The 12,778-nt window shown below is 50.9% G+C and overlaps 1 protein-coding gene across 2 annotated transcripts in view; it reads left to right on the forward strand.

The window, feature by feature from the left end:
- The first annotated feature begins 5,657 nt into the window (after window positions 1-5,657).
- The window catches only part of tnfsf12 (TNF superfamily member 12), a 35,510-nt gene continuing 28,389 nt past the window's right edge, over window positions 5,658-12,778 (forward strand). For both annotated transcript variants that reach the window (XM_067972193.1, XM_067972194.1), the window contains exon 1: window positions 5,658-5,904. In XM_067972193.1, coding sequence (XP_067828294.1) covers window positions 5,719-5,904 — 186 coding nt within the window. In that variant the 5' untranslated portion in view covers window positions 5,658-5,718. The remainder of the gene's footprint in view (window positions 5,905-12,778) is intronic.

The raw sequence follows: 12,778 nt of genomic DNA on the forward strand, positions 1-12,778 counted from the left end.
ATCCATCTCGGCCTCCTCCCGATATCCCCACCATCACAGAAGCAAGTCTTCAGCCAATTAAATTCACTCCACGTGATATCAAGAAACGGCTGAGTGCATAGGATACAGCAAAGGCTATGGGCCCCGACAACATCCCGGCTGTAGTGCTGAAGACTTGTGCTCCAGAACTAGCTGCGCCTCTAGCCAAACTGTTCCAGTACAGCTAAAACACTGACATCTACCCAACAATGTGGAAAATTGCCCAGGTATGTCCTGTCCACAAAAAGCAGGACAAATCCAATCCGGCCAATTACCGCCCCATCAGTCTACTCTCAATCATCAGCAAAGTGATGGAAGGTGTCGTCGACAGTGCTATCAAGCAGCACTTACTCACCAATAACCTGCTCAAAGATGCTCAGTTTGGGTTCCGCCAGGACCACTCGGCTCCAGACCTCATTACAGCCTTGGTCCAAACATGGACAAAAGAGCTGAATTCCAGAGGTGAGGTGAGAGTGACTGCCCTTGACATCAAGGCCGAGTGTGGCACCAAGGAGCCCTAGTAAAATTGAAGTCAATGGGAATCAGGGGAAAACTCTCCAGTGGCTGGAGTCATACCTAGCACAAAGGAAGATGGTAGTGGTTGTTGGAGGCCAATCATCTCAGCCCCAGGACATTGCTGCAGGAGTTCCTCAGGGCAGTGTCCGAGGCCCAACCATCTTCAGCTGCTTCATCAATGACCTTCCCCCCATCATAAGGTCAGAAATGGGGATGTTCGCTGATGATTGCACAGTGTTCAGTTCCATTCGCAACCCCTCAGGTAATGAACCAGTCCGTGCCCGCATGCAGCAAGACCTGGACAACATCCAGGCTTGGGCTGATAAGTGGCAAGTAACATTTGTGCCAGACAAGTGCCAGGCAATGACAATCTCCAACAAGAGAGAGTCTAACCACCTCCCCTTGACATTCAATGGCATTACCATCGCCGAATCCCCCACTATCAACATCCTGGGGGTCACCATTGACCAGAAACTGAACTGGACCAGCCACATAAATACTGTGGCTACAAAAGCAGGTCAGAGGCTAGGTATTCTGCGGCGAGTGACTCACCTCCTGACTCCCCAAAGCCTTTCCACCATCTACAAGGCACAGGTCAGGAGTGTGATGGAATACTGTCCACTTGCCTGGATGAGTGCAGCTCCAACAACACTCAAGAAGCTCGACACCATCCAGGACAAAGCAGCCCGCTTGATTGGCACCCCATCCACCACCCTAAACATTCACTCCCTTCACCATCGGCGCACAGTGGCTGCAGTGTGCACCATCCACAGGATGCACTGCAGCAACTCGCCAAGGCTTCTTCGACAGCACCTCCCAAACCCGCGACCTCGAGAAGGACAAGAGCAGCAGGTACATGGGAACAACACCACCTGCACGTTCCCCTCCAAGTCACACACCATCCCGACTTAAAATATATCGGCCGTTCCTTCATCGTCGCTGGGTCAAAATCCTGGAACTCCCTTCCTAACAGCACTGTGGGAGAACCTTCACCACACGGACTGCAGCGGTTCAAGAAGGCGGCTCACCACCACCTTCTCAAGGGCAATTAGGGATGGGCAATAAATGCCGGCCTCGCCAGCGACGCCCACATCCCATGAATGAATAAAAAAAACCCTGCTGTGCCGTGTAAGTGAAGGAGTTGATCCTGAGTCATGCAGGATCCAGGTAAAGAAAGAACCTATGTTTTATATAAAAACAACAACTTGCATTTATATAGCGCCTTTAATGTCGTAACACGTCCCAAGGTGCTTCACAGGAGCGATCATCAAACAAAATTTGACACCAAGCCACATAAGGAGATATTAGGACAGGTGACCAAAAGCTTGGGTCAAAGAGGGAGGTTTTAAGGAGCGTCCAAAAGGAGAAGAGAGAGGCGGAGAGGTTTAGGGAGGGAATTCCAGAGCTTAGGGCCGAGGCAGCTGAAGGCACGGCCGCCAATGGTGGAGCGATGGAAATCAGGGATGCGCAAGAGGCCAGAATTGGAGGAGCGCAGAGATCTTGGAGGGTTGTAGGGCTGGTGGAGGTTTCAGAGATAGGGAGGGGGAAAGGCCACGGAGGGATTTAAAGATGAGGATGAGAATTTTGAAATCACGGCGTTGCTGGACTGGGAGCCATTGTCGCTCAGCGAGCACAGGGGGTGATGGGTAAACGGGACTTGGTGCGAGTTAGGATACGGGCAGCAGAACTTTGGATGAGGTCAAGTTTAGGGAGGGTGGAAGGTTGGAGGCCGGCGGGTACAGGTGGACAATGGAGTAGATGGAAAATTTGGACAGGTGGGCACTGGAGTAGGTGGAGAATTTGGACAGGTGGGCACTGGAGTAGATGGAAAATTTGGACAGGTGCGCAGTGGAGTAGGTGGAGAATTTGGACAGGTGGGCACTGGAGTAGATGGAAAATTTGGACAGGTGCGCAGTGGAGTAGGTGGAGAATTTGGACAGGTGGGCATTGGAGTAGGTGGAGAATTTGGACAGGTGGGCACTGGAGTAGGTGGAGAATTTGGACAGGTGGGCACTGGAGTAGATGGAAAATTTGGACAGGTGCGCAGTGGAGTAGGTGGAGAATTTGGACAGGTGGGCACTGGAGTAGGTGGAGAATTTGGACAGGTGGGCACTGGAGTAGGTGGAGAATTTGGACAGGTGGGCATTGGAGTAGATGGAGAGTTTGGACAGGTGGGCATTGGAGTAGGTGGAGAGTTTGGACAGGTGGGCATTGGAGTAGATGGAGAATTTGGACAGGTGGGCAGTGGAGTAGATGGAGAGTTTGGACAGGTGGGCAGTGGAGTAGATGGAGAGTTTGGACAGGTGGGCAGTGGAGTAGGTGGAGAATTTGGACAGGTGAGCAGTGGAGTAGGTGGAGAATTTGGACAGGTGAGCGGTGGAGTAGGTGGAGAATTTGGACAGGTGAGCAGTGGAGTAGGTGGAGAATTTGGACAGGTGAGCAGTGGAGTAGATGGAGAATTTGGACAGGTGAGCAGTGGAGTAGATGGAGAATTTGGACAGGTGGGCAGTGGAGTAGGTGGAGAATTTGGACAGGTGAGCACTGGAGTAGGTGGAGAATTTGGACAGGTGGGCAGTGGAGTAGGTGGAGAATTTGGACAGGTGGGCAGTGGAGTAGGTGGAGAATTTGGACAGGTGAGCACTGGAGTAGGTGGAGAATTTGGACAGGTGGGCAGTGGAGTAGGTGGAGAATTTGGACAGGTGGGCAGTGGAGTAGATGGAGAATTTGGACAGGTGGGCACTGGAGTAGATGGAGAATTTGGACAGGTGGGCAGTGGAGACAGTAGCAGGTCAGGAGGCACAAGAGAGAAGAGTCCGCTGAAACACTGACCAAAACAGGTGTTGGAGGAATATTCTGGAAGCTTGGCCAATGAACTTTGCAGATCAGGGAGCCCTGATGCAGAGCGTCCATCAGACTATTAACTGGGCGGGTTGGGTGAAGCCCATTCAGGGGTAGACTGTAGAAGTTCTACGTGGACTTGAACATGAGAACAATAACTGGCTGTGCAAAGACTCCTATCATCAGTAACAGATGCCTCTTCTCTCACCACGCCCACCACCCCCCCTCCAGCCCCACTACTGATTCCAAACAGCTGTCAGAGCTGCTGCTGCCCATCCTGTCCAATATCAGTCAAAAAGGAAATTAAATTCTGATTCTTTTCGTGTAACTCTCCAGCTGTTGGAAAAAATGGCAGCGAAATAATTGGCTTTGTGGTTTTTTTTTTTTGCCAGACTCGATGTTCCCCGAGTGCCGAAGTTTGCGGAGAGTATCTGCTCCGCCGGGGGCTCAGTGGGTGAATGCCCCCCCACCGTGTGGTAATGAGCTGACCAGCAGGGCCCTCGGTTCCACCTCAGGTCCGCAGCCGAGTCAGCTGATCACAGCCCGGCTGGCAGGAGGGGCCGCTCCTGACCCCCCGACCCCTGACCCAAAGTGCCGGTGCGAACCTCGGACAAGGAACGGGGTCGGGGGGTTCAGGCGTGACGCCTCCCCGTGGTCGAATAGCCTGCCGGCAATCGCTACGCGGCCTCTTCATTTCCTACGCTACAGGAGCGACTACACTTCAAAAGTACTTCATTGGCTGAGAAGCACTTTGGGGCGTCCTGAGGTCGTGAAAGGCGCTATATAAATGCAAGTCTTTCTATCACTCTCTCTTTCTTACCCGGGTGAGGTACCGAGGGGGGGACGGGACCCCAACGATAATCAGCGCCTTTAGGAGAAAAGCTGGGGTGAATTTGGGTAAAATCATTACCCCGAGTTCGTCAGACTCCATGTGGGTCAAACTGTGACGGAACGGGCCATTGACTCATAAAAGGTGGCCGCGTCACTGACACATAATATAATCCTATATCATAGTAGGTATAGCCATTCGGCCCGTCGTGCCTGTGCCTGTCACGACTGGAAAAACACCACGCGGCTTTTCCAACATGCCGGAGAGACCGTGGAAGGGAACGCAGCGCGGCTATTTATTTTGGTGCTGCCAACTTTCTCCCCCTTTCCGCCTCCTGACTCTACGCTGGGGGCACAGTCACCCGCTGGTATCTCACTTAGGTGGCCATTCTTCAGGCGCGAGCCTACACAGTGAATGGCGGTGGGCTATTCGACTGCGGGGCCATCACCTGATCTCATCCTCCCCTCCCCCGGCGACGTCCACTTCTAGCAGGGGCGGGGGGGGGGGGAGGGGTGCTAGTTTACGGTGACTGAATTCCGCAGAGTCCCCCCAGATTTCGAACGGTGTTTTGGGGTTCCAATCCCTCAAATCGTACCCCATCCATAACTGGGTCCGTTGGTCAAATGCTGCTTTTTAAATTTCCGCTGTCCGCAATTCCACCCATTTTCCCTGCAAGGTATCACCCTGAGCTCAGTGGGTCGCTCTCTCTCTCTCTCTCTCGCTTCTGAGTCAGAAGGTCGTGGGTTCGAGCCCCCACTCCAGAGACTTGAGCGCAAAATCCAGGCCGACGCTCCCCGGTACCAGCACTGAGGGAGTGCAGCACTGTCGGAGGTGCCGTCTCTCGGATGAGACGTTAAACCGAGGCTCCAGTCTGCCCCTCTCAGCCGGACGTAAAAGATCCCACGGCCGCTATTTCGAAGAAGAGTTCACCCCCTGTGTCCTGGGCTGATATTTATCCCTCAACCAACATCACTAAATTCTGGTCATTTACCACATTGGTGTTTGTGGGATCTTGCTGTGCGCAAACCGGCTGCTGCTTTTCCCTGGATTTAAGACAGTGACTACACTTCAAAAGTACTTCATTGGCTGTGAAGCGTTTTGAGACGTCCTGCAGCTTCATTCTTTCTGATCAGTGAGGGGCAGGGGTCCTTTGGGACTCTCCACACTTCAGTAACTCCAGGGAAACTAAAGATCAGTTGCGGGAGCCTCTACCAAACAGAAACCCCAAGCATTGCAGCCCTCAATCTCTGCAAGGGCTAGCTATTCGACCAGCTGAGCCACACTCAGGCCGTGCCTCTTTAAGCGTTTAAACTTTTTTTTAAAAAGTCAGGTCGTTAGTTTCCTGTTGGCAGATTCTGTCTTCCTGGTGTGGAGGAGAAAGCCACACACAAGGACTTGTAATTTTTTTTGGGGGGGGGTGGGTGGGTGGGTGGTAAGGGGGGGGGGGGAGAAATGAGAGAAGTAAAAAAAGTTTTGAGCAAAAGTTTTCCTGCAAACTTTTTTTTTGGAAGCTGCAGATGGGCGGAATGGGATCAGCCGTGGGCAGGAGACCGAGGAGGAAGATACGGCTGGGCGTCCTGGTTCTGCTGACAACACTGGCGATCTCGCTGGCCAGTTTCAGCCTGGTTGTGGCAGCTTTGTCCTGGGTCGAGTGTCGCAATCTCTCCCGCGCTCTGCAAGTTTGGGAAAGTAACCTCCAGCAAGTAAGAAAGATCGACCTTCCCGAGGGGAGGGGAATAGGTGCCTTGCAAAGGTTTTTTTAAAAAGTAAATGCATGCATTTGGGGGTGTGACAGAACTTGCAAACGAAAAATCCTGCAACGCCTGCGAGAACGTTATTTAAGCAGAAGTGGAATGTCGCAGGGTAGATCGTGCATTGCACGGGAGGAGCACTTAAAATCAATTCCATTTATACTCATGGTTGCACAGTATTAAGATGCAAGAATATTTAGTGGAGTAAATTCAAAGGAAAGTTTTTTAAACTTTGTGACAATTGTGTGGTGTTTGTGTTGTGTGTGTGTGGTGTGTTTTGTGTGTGTGGTGTGTTTTGTGTATGTGTGGTGTTTGTGTGTTGTGTGTGTGTGTGTGGTGTTTGTGTGTTTTGTGTGTGTGTGATGTTTGTGTGTTTTGTGTGTGTGGTGTTTGTGTGTTTTGTGTGTGTGTGGTGTTTTGTGTGTTTGTGTTTTTTGTGTGTTTTGTGTGTGTGGGGTGTTTGTGTGTGGTGTTTGTGTGTTTTGTGTATGTGTGTGGTGTTTGTTTTGTGTGTGTTTGTTTTGTGTGTGTGTGTTTGTTTTGTGTGTGTGTGTTTGTTTTGTGTGTTTGTGTTTTGTTTGTGTTTTGTGTGTGTGTGTGTTTTGTGTGTGTGTGGTGTTTGTGTTTTGTGTGTGGTGTATATTTGTGTTTGTGGTGTGTGTTTTTTTGTTTGGTTTTTTTGTATGTGTATGTTTTTTGTGTGTGTGTTTGTGTTTGAGTGTGTGTATTTTTGTGTGTGTGTTTGTGTTTGAGTGTGTGTATTTTTGTGTGTGTGTTTGTGTTTGAGTGTGTGTATTTTTGTGTGTGTGTTTGTGTTTGAGTGTGTGTATTTTTGTGTTTGAGTGTGTGTATTTTTGTGTGTGTGTTTGTGTTTGAGTGTGTGTATTTTTGTGTGTGTGTTTGTGTTTGAGTGTGTGTATTTTTGTGTGTGTGTTTGTGTTTGAGTGTGTGTATTTTTGTGTGTGTGTTTGTGTTTGAGTGTGTGTATTTTTGTGTTTGTGTTTGAGTGTGTGTATTTTTGTGTGTGTGTTTGTGTTTGAGTGTGTGTATTTTTGTGTGTGTGTTTGTGTTTGAGTGTGTGTATTTTTGTGTGTGTGTTTGTGTTTGAGTGTGTGTATTTTTGTGTGTGTTTGTGCTGTGTGTTGTGTGTGTAGGTCCTGTTTGCATGCATCTGTTGAATATACAGGGAGGAGATGGTGTTTGATTTCCTCTGGCTCCTGTGTTAGTGACATTAGAAAGGTACTGGGGACATTTCTTGCGCAGGCTATTTGTGTCTGTGTCAACTTGGTTCAGTTGGCAGAACTCCTGGTGAGTCAGAAGGTCATGGGTTCAAGTCCCACTTCAGGGACTTCAGCACATAATCCAGGCTGACACTCCCGGTGCCAGTACTGAGGGAGTGCTGCACTGTCAGAGGTGCCGTCTTTCAGATGAGACATTAAACCGAGGCCCTCTCAGGTGGACGTGAAAGATCCCATGGCACTATTTTGAAGAAGAGCAGGGGGGAGTTCTCCCCGGTGTCCTGACCAATATATATCCCTCAACCAACATCACTAAAATCTGGTCACTATCACATTGCTGTTTGTGGGATCTTGCTGTGCGCAAATTGGCTGCCGCATTTCCTACATTACAACAGTGACTACATTTCAAAAATAAAAAGTACTTTGTTGGTTGTAAAGCGCTTTGGGGCGTCCTGAGGTGGTGAAAGGCGCCATATAAATGCAGAATGAGGAATTGAACAGAGGATCAGGCAGGTGCGGTGTGGTTCGGTACTGCACCAGGTGACATGTCTTTACCCAATGCCACACCTGACTCGGGAGCACGTAATGCTGACAACGAGTGGCCAAAGTGTAAAGAGTTTCTGCCGCCCAGCACTGACGCCCCGCGTCTCTTGGGGGCAGAGCTGGCTGTCGCAAGAGACACGGTGGGGACGGTGACCAGGGGATCTGGACAATTAGCCCTGCTCAAAGGGACTCTTTCCCCGAGTTGAATTCCTGCCCTTGGGTAAAGTGACTGAACACAGGGCGGAGAATGCAGAAAAAGAAAAGGATTTTTGCCCTGAGGAGCGGAAGCAGCAAGACAGCTTGTGCAAAGTCTGCATTCCACAGTCATTTTCCCATGGTTCCAGCAAGTCTGGATCCATCTTACCTGAAAGAGCCACGTTAGGACAGGTAGCAGGGAGTTTGCCGGTGTGTGGCTGGGACTCCAGGTGGAGCAGTGGAGTCACAGAACCTTGGAGTCACGAAGGAAACATTTTGGATACAACGGTGGGGGTGTTAAATCTCTCATCCTTGTTTTCAAATCGCTCCATGGCCCTCGCCTCCTCCCTATCTCTGTAACCTCCTCCAGCCACTGCAACCCTCCCACATCTCTGCGCTCCTCCAATTCTGGCCTCTTGCACATCTCTGATTTCCATCGCTCCCACCATTGGCGGCCGTGCCTTCAGCTGCCTCGGCCCTAATCTCTGGAATTCCCTCCCTAAACCTCTCCGCCTCTCTCTCCCCTCCTTTTAAGACGCTCCTTAAAACCTACCTCTTTGATTAAGCTTTTGGTCACCTGACCTAATATCTCCTTATGTGGCTCAGTGTCAAATTTTGTCTGATAATCGCTCCTGTGAAGCGCCTTGGAATGTTTTACGACATTAAAGGCGCTATATAAATGCAAGTTGTTGTTCTTGATTGGATGGGCTGGGCTGGGTTGAAATGGCCTCCCACATGCTCCAATCCCTTTCTTGAGTTACTTTCGACACGATCACGGTCGGCTCCTGGGAGAGGGCGAGGGACCAGTTCCCCACCAAGGGTCGGTGGGGTCGGGGAGGGTCGAATTGACTTGTTGATTTGACGTTTGCGTCTGTTGAATCGCAGGGCAAGTGGGTGCCGACGATGGCAGGAAGCACTGTCGAGAACAGCTCAAGAAAAAAAGTCTTGGCCCTGCTTGTTGTTGGCAGCTGCTGCGTAAACCGACACCCCCTCAGTGACGCAGCATTGCGGTGCTGGGTGACAGGCTGCAGAGGAGCACACAACGCATCCCTCGCTGCTGTCTAAAGCTGGACGCGGCAGTACACGCACGCACCCGCGTGGACACGTGTGCAGACACATCTGCACGCACACATGGACACACACACACGCACGCACACTTTCAGCGAGAATCAGCCTATGCCCTAAGCTCTGGAATTCCCTCCCCAAACCTCTCTCTCCTCCGCTCCTTAAAACCGACCTCTTTTTGACTGAGCTTTCTGGCCCTCATATCTCCTCGTGCGGCTGGTTGTCGTTTTTTTTTTTGTCTGATTAACGGGAGCAGGAACACCCTGGCTGGCTTCCTCCCCCTCCCTCATCCGGTTATACTAAGAGCAGCCGTCCCACCTCTCCCGACAACAGCCAGCCAAAGAAGGAGACTTTAGGGTAGGCGACCAGAAGATTGGCCCAAAGAGCTGGGTTTTTGAGGAGCGCGAGCGAGCGAGAGAGGTGCAGGGGCGACTTGAGATCTGCGCAGGGCAGGGGTGGATGGGGGCGGGGGGGGGGGCCAAGGCCAACGGGCGTGGCTCGGCCGCTCATTGGATGAACTCGCTGAGCCGCCAGGGAAGCCTGGGGCCTACACTTGCGGGGGGGGGGGTTTGGATCATGGCCGTGGGCAAGAAGTTAATGAAAACCCTGCATCAGGCCGTGGAGAACCACTTCCTGTTGGTCCCTCAGCACAATTTCTTGTAAGCCTTTCGACATGCCAACAAAAACCAATTGGCGTTGTTGCCAGTTCCCGATCCAGTTATCTTTGGCAGGACCACAAGAGGTAGCAATTTCAGAGCAAAATGTTCCCGATGAGGAAAGCGATGTATGGACACTAAAATCTCGTGTTCAGGGGAAGGAGTATAGAGCAGGAAACCCCAATTCTGGCCTCTTGCGCATCCCCCCCACTTCCTTCCCCCTCACCATTGGCGGCCGTGCCTTCGGCCGTCTCGACCCTAAGCTCTGGAATTCCCTCCCCAAGCCCCTCTCTCCTCCGCTCCTCAAAACCGACCTCTTTTGACTAAGCTTTTGGTCCTAATATCTCCTCATGCGGCTGGCTGTCAGTTTTTTTTTTTGTCTGATTAACGCTCCTGTGAAGGGCCTTGGGGATGTTTCGCCACGTTAAAGGTGCTATATAAATGCAAGCTGTTGTCAATAAAGAGACGATGGATTCAGTCGAGTAGTGGTGAATAAGCAACACCAAGCTTGGGTTTTGAAAGCTTGTCGGAGGAGGAGGCTAATATTGACCCAACAAAAACACGGGCAAAAGGCCCATTGAAAGCACAGTTGGCCAATGTCCCAGCAACGCTCGATGCTGCTACCCTGGTCTTTGCTTCAAAGGGAGGAGGCGGCAGCTGAACCTCCCTCCTTGTAAGTTCTCCTCGGGTGGGTGAGAGGTTGGCCCTAAACAGTGTCCTTCTAACTGAGGGTGTGTTCCTTCACCCACCACCCCCCCCCCCCGCCCACCTCATGGCGGTGGGACATTCTGTACTCGGCCACGTTCTGTTGATGAACAGAGGATGGCGCGTGTTACTCCATGGAAATGGACCCGGCCTGCACCGCCCTGTTTCCCTTCTGAGGGGCACCTTTTGTGGGTGTAATCCCGAGCGTCGCAACTCCCCCCTCCCCCATCCCCCCCCCTCCCCCACTCCTCCTCAGAGGCTGGACAGCCCCCTGGAAAAAGATTGCCTTGGGAAACACACCAGGCAGACTATGCCCAGAAAATGACTCCGATGGTAGTTGCCCAGTGTGGTAAACCAGGAGCGCCCCAGGATTGGTCCGTGCCCAGTTAGCCGGGCTCTCCCCCAGGGTGGCGACAGATGTGAGGGGGGAGGGAGGTGTGGGGGGGTGTTGGCCTTAAATGTGGACTAGGGAATTGAGGAAAAGGAAACTCTGTTTCCAGCTCCAAATTGTTATCCAACGATTCTTATTGGAAAGTGTACTGTTGGGGATGTCGGGCTTGATTGTGATTTCCCCCCCATGGTTGAACAGCATGCACTGCCCATCTAGGTTCGCTCATGAAGAGTGGCCAACTGCCCAGCCATCGGCCACCCATTTGCCATCCTCTCTCGGAGGCCGCCGACTGGCTCGACCAGGGGTGGTGAGCTGACTGTTCTTGACTTGTATTCCCCGTGCTTTTTTTTGCCATTTTCTCCACAGTATCTCGAAGTCAACATCGAAAGGGTGAGAATTTGAGCTCATTGTTGTGGGGAAAGGCAGCGTGACCAAAGAGAACGTGTCGCGATGTGTTTTCTGGCTGGCGTTTTGGAGAGACGGACAACAGCCATCAGCGTAGTTCGAACAGAACGTTTGTTCAGTGTGAATTCAGGACACTGTATCACCATTCAATTAGATCATGGCTGACCTGTATCTTAACTCTGTTTGCCCGCCTTGGTTCCGTAACCCTTAATCCCTTTACCCAACAAAAACCTATCGGTTTTGAAATTTTTCAATTGACCTCCGGCCTCAACAGCTTTTCAGGGGAGAGAGTTCCAGATTCCCACTCCCCCTCTGTGTGAAGAAGTGCTTCCTGACATCACCCCCTGAACGGCCTGGCTCTAATTTTAAGGTTCTGCCCCCTTGTTCTGGCCCCCCCCACCAGAGGAAATAGTTTCTCTCCATCCACCCTATCAAATCCTTTAATCATCTTAAACACCTCAATCAGATCACCCCTTAATCTCCTACACTCGAGGGAATACAGGCCCAGTCCGTGCAACCTGTCCTCGCAATTTAACCCTTTCAGCCCTGGGTTAAAGTGGTATTGTGGAACGTTTATAAAAGCTTCATTAGGCAGCAGTTGGAGGGTTGTGTGTGGTTCGGGGCAGCCAGTTAAGGGAAGGACATCAAAGCAATGGGAAAGGGTGCAACACAGATTTACCAGGAGTTACCAGGGGTGAGGGCTTACAGTACAGGTGGAACAATATGAGAAATGAGGGTGTTATTTCACCAGACCAGAGAGGTTAAGGGGGTCACATCTCATTGAAACATGTAAGATTCTGAGGGGGCTTGATGCTGAGAGGCTGTTTCCCCAGGCTGGAGAGTCTGGAACGAGGGGGCACAGTCGCAGGATGTGGGGTCGGCCATTTAAGACTGAGATGAGGAGGAATTTCTTCACTCAGAGGGTTGTGAATATTTGGAATTCTCTACCCCAGAGGATGCTCAGTCATTGATTATATTCAAGGCTGAGATCGATGGATTTTTGGACTGTAAGGGAATCAAGGGATATGGGGATCGGGCGGGAAAGTGGAGTTGAGGTCGAAGATCAGCCATGATCTGATTGAACGGCGGAGCAGGCTCGAGGGGCCGAATGGCCGACTCCTGCTCCTATTTCTTATGTCACCTGAGAATGGGTTTCAGATTTATGACGGGTTACGATAAGGTAAATAGCGATTGGTTGTTTCCACTGGTCGACGAGATGGTAATGAGAGGGGCACGAATTTAAGTCAATGGCAAAAAGAATTAATGAGAATATCAGGAAAAAAAAATCACGGAGAGGGTGGTCAGAATGTGGAATTCTCTGCCATATAAGGTGGTAATGAAGGGAAGTAACCGATCACGTTTTCAGTCATTGTCGCCATTTCATTTCAGAGCAGGAGTTAAAGTTTTCAATTGGAGACAGGCCAATTTTACTAAACTGAGAAATGATTTAGCAGAAGTAAACTGGAAACAGCTACTTGAAGGTAAATCAGTGTCAGAGCAGTGGGAGACATTCAAAGGGGTGATTCAAGGGGTTCAGAGTAAACATGTTCCCACAAACGTATAAAATAAGATATTAAGGGGAACAGATAGGGTGGATAGAGAGAAACTATTCCCGCTGGTTGGGGATT

The sequence above is a fragment of the Heptranchias perlo genome, chromosome 35 (assembly GCF_035084215.1).
Source record: "Heptranchias perlo isolate sHepPer1 chromosome 35, sHepPer1.hap1, whole genome shotgun sequence".
In the NCBI taxonomy this organism is placed as follows: Eukaryota; Metazoa; Chordata; class Chondrichthyes; order Hexanchiformes; family Hexanchidae; genus Heptranchias; species Heptranchias perlo.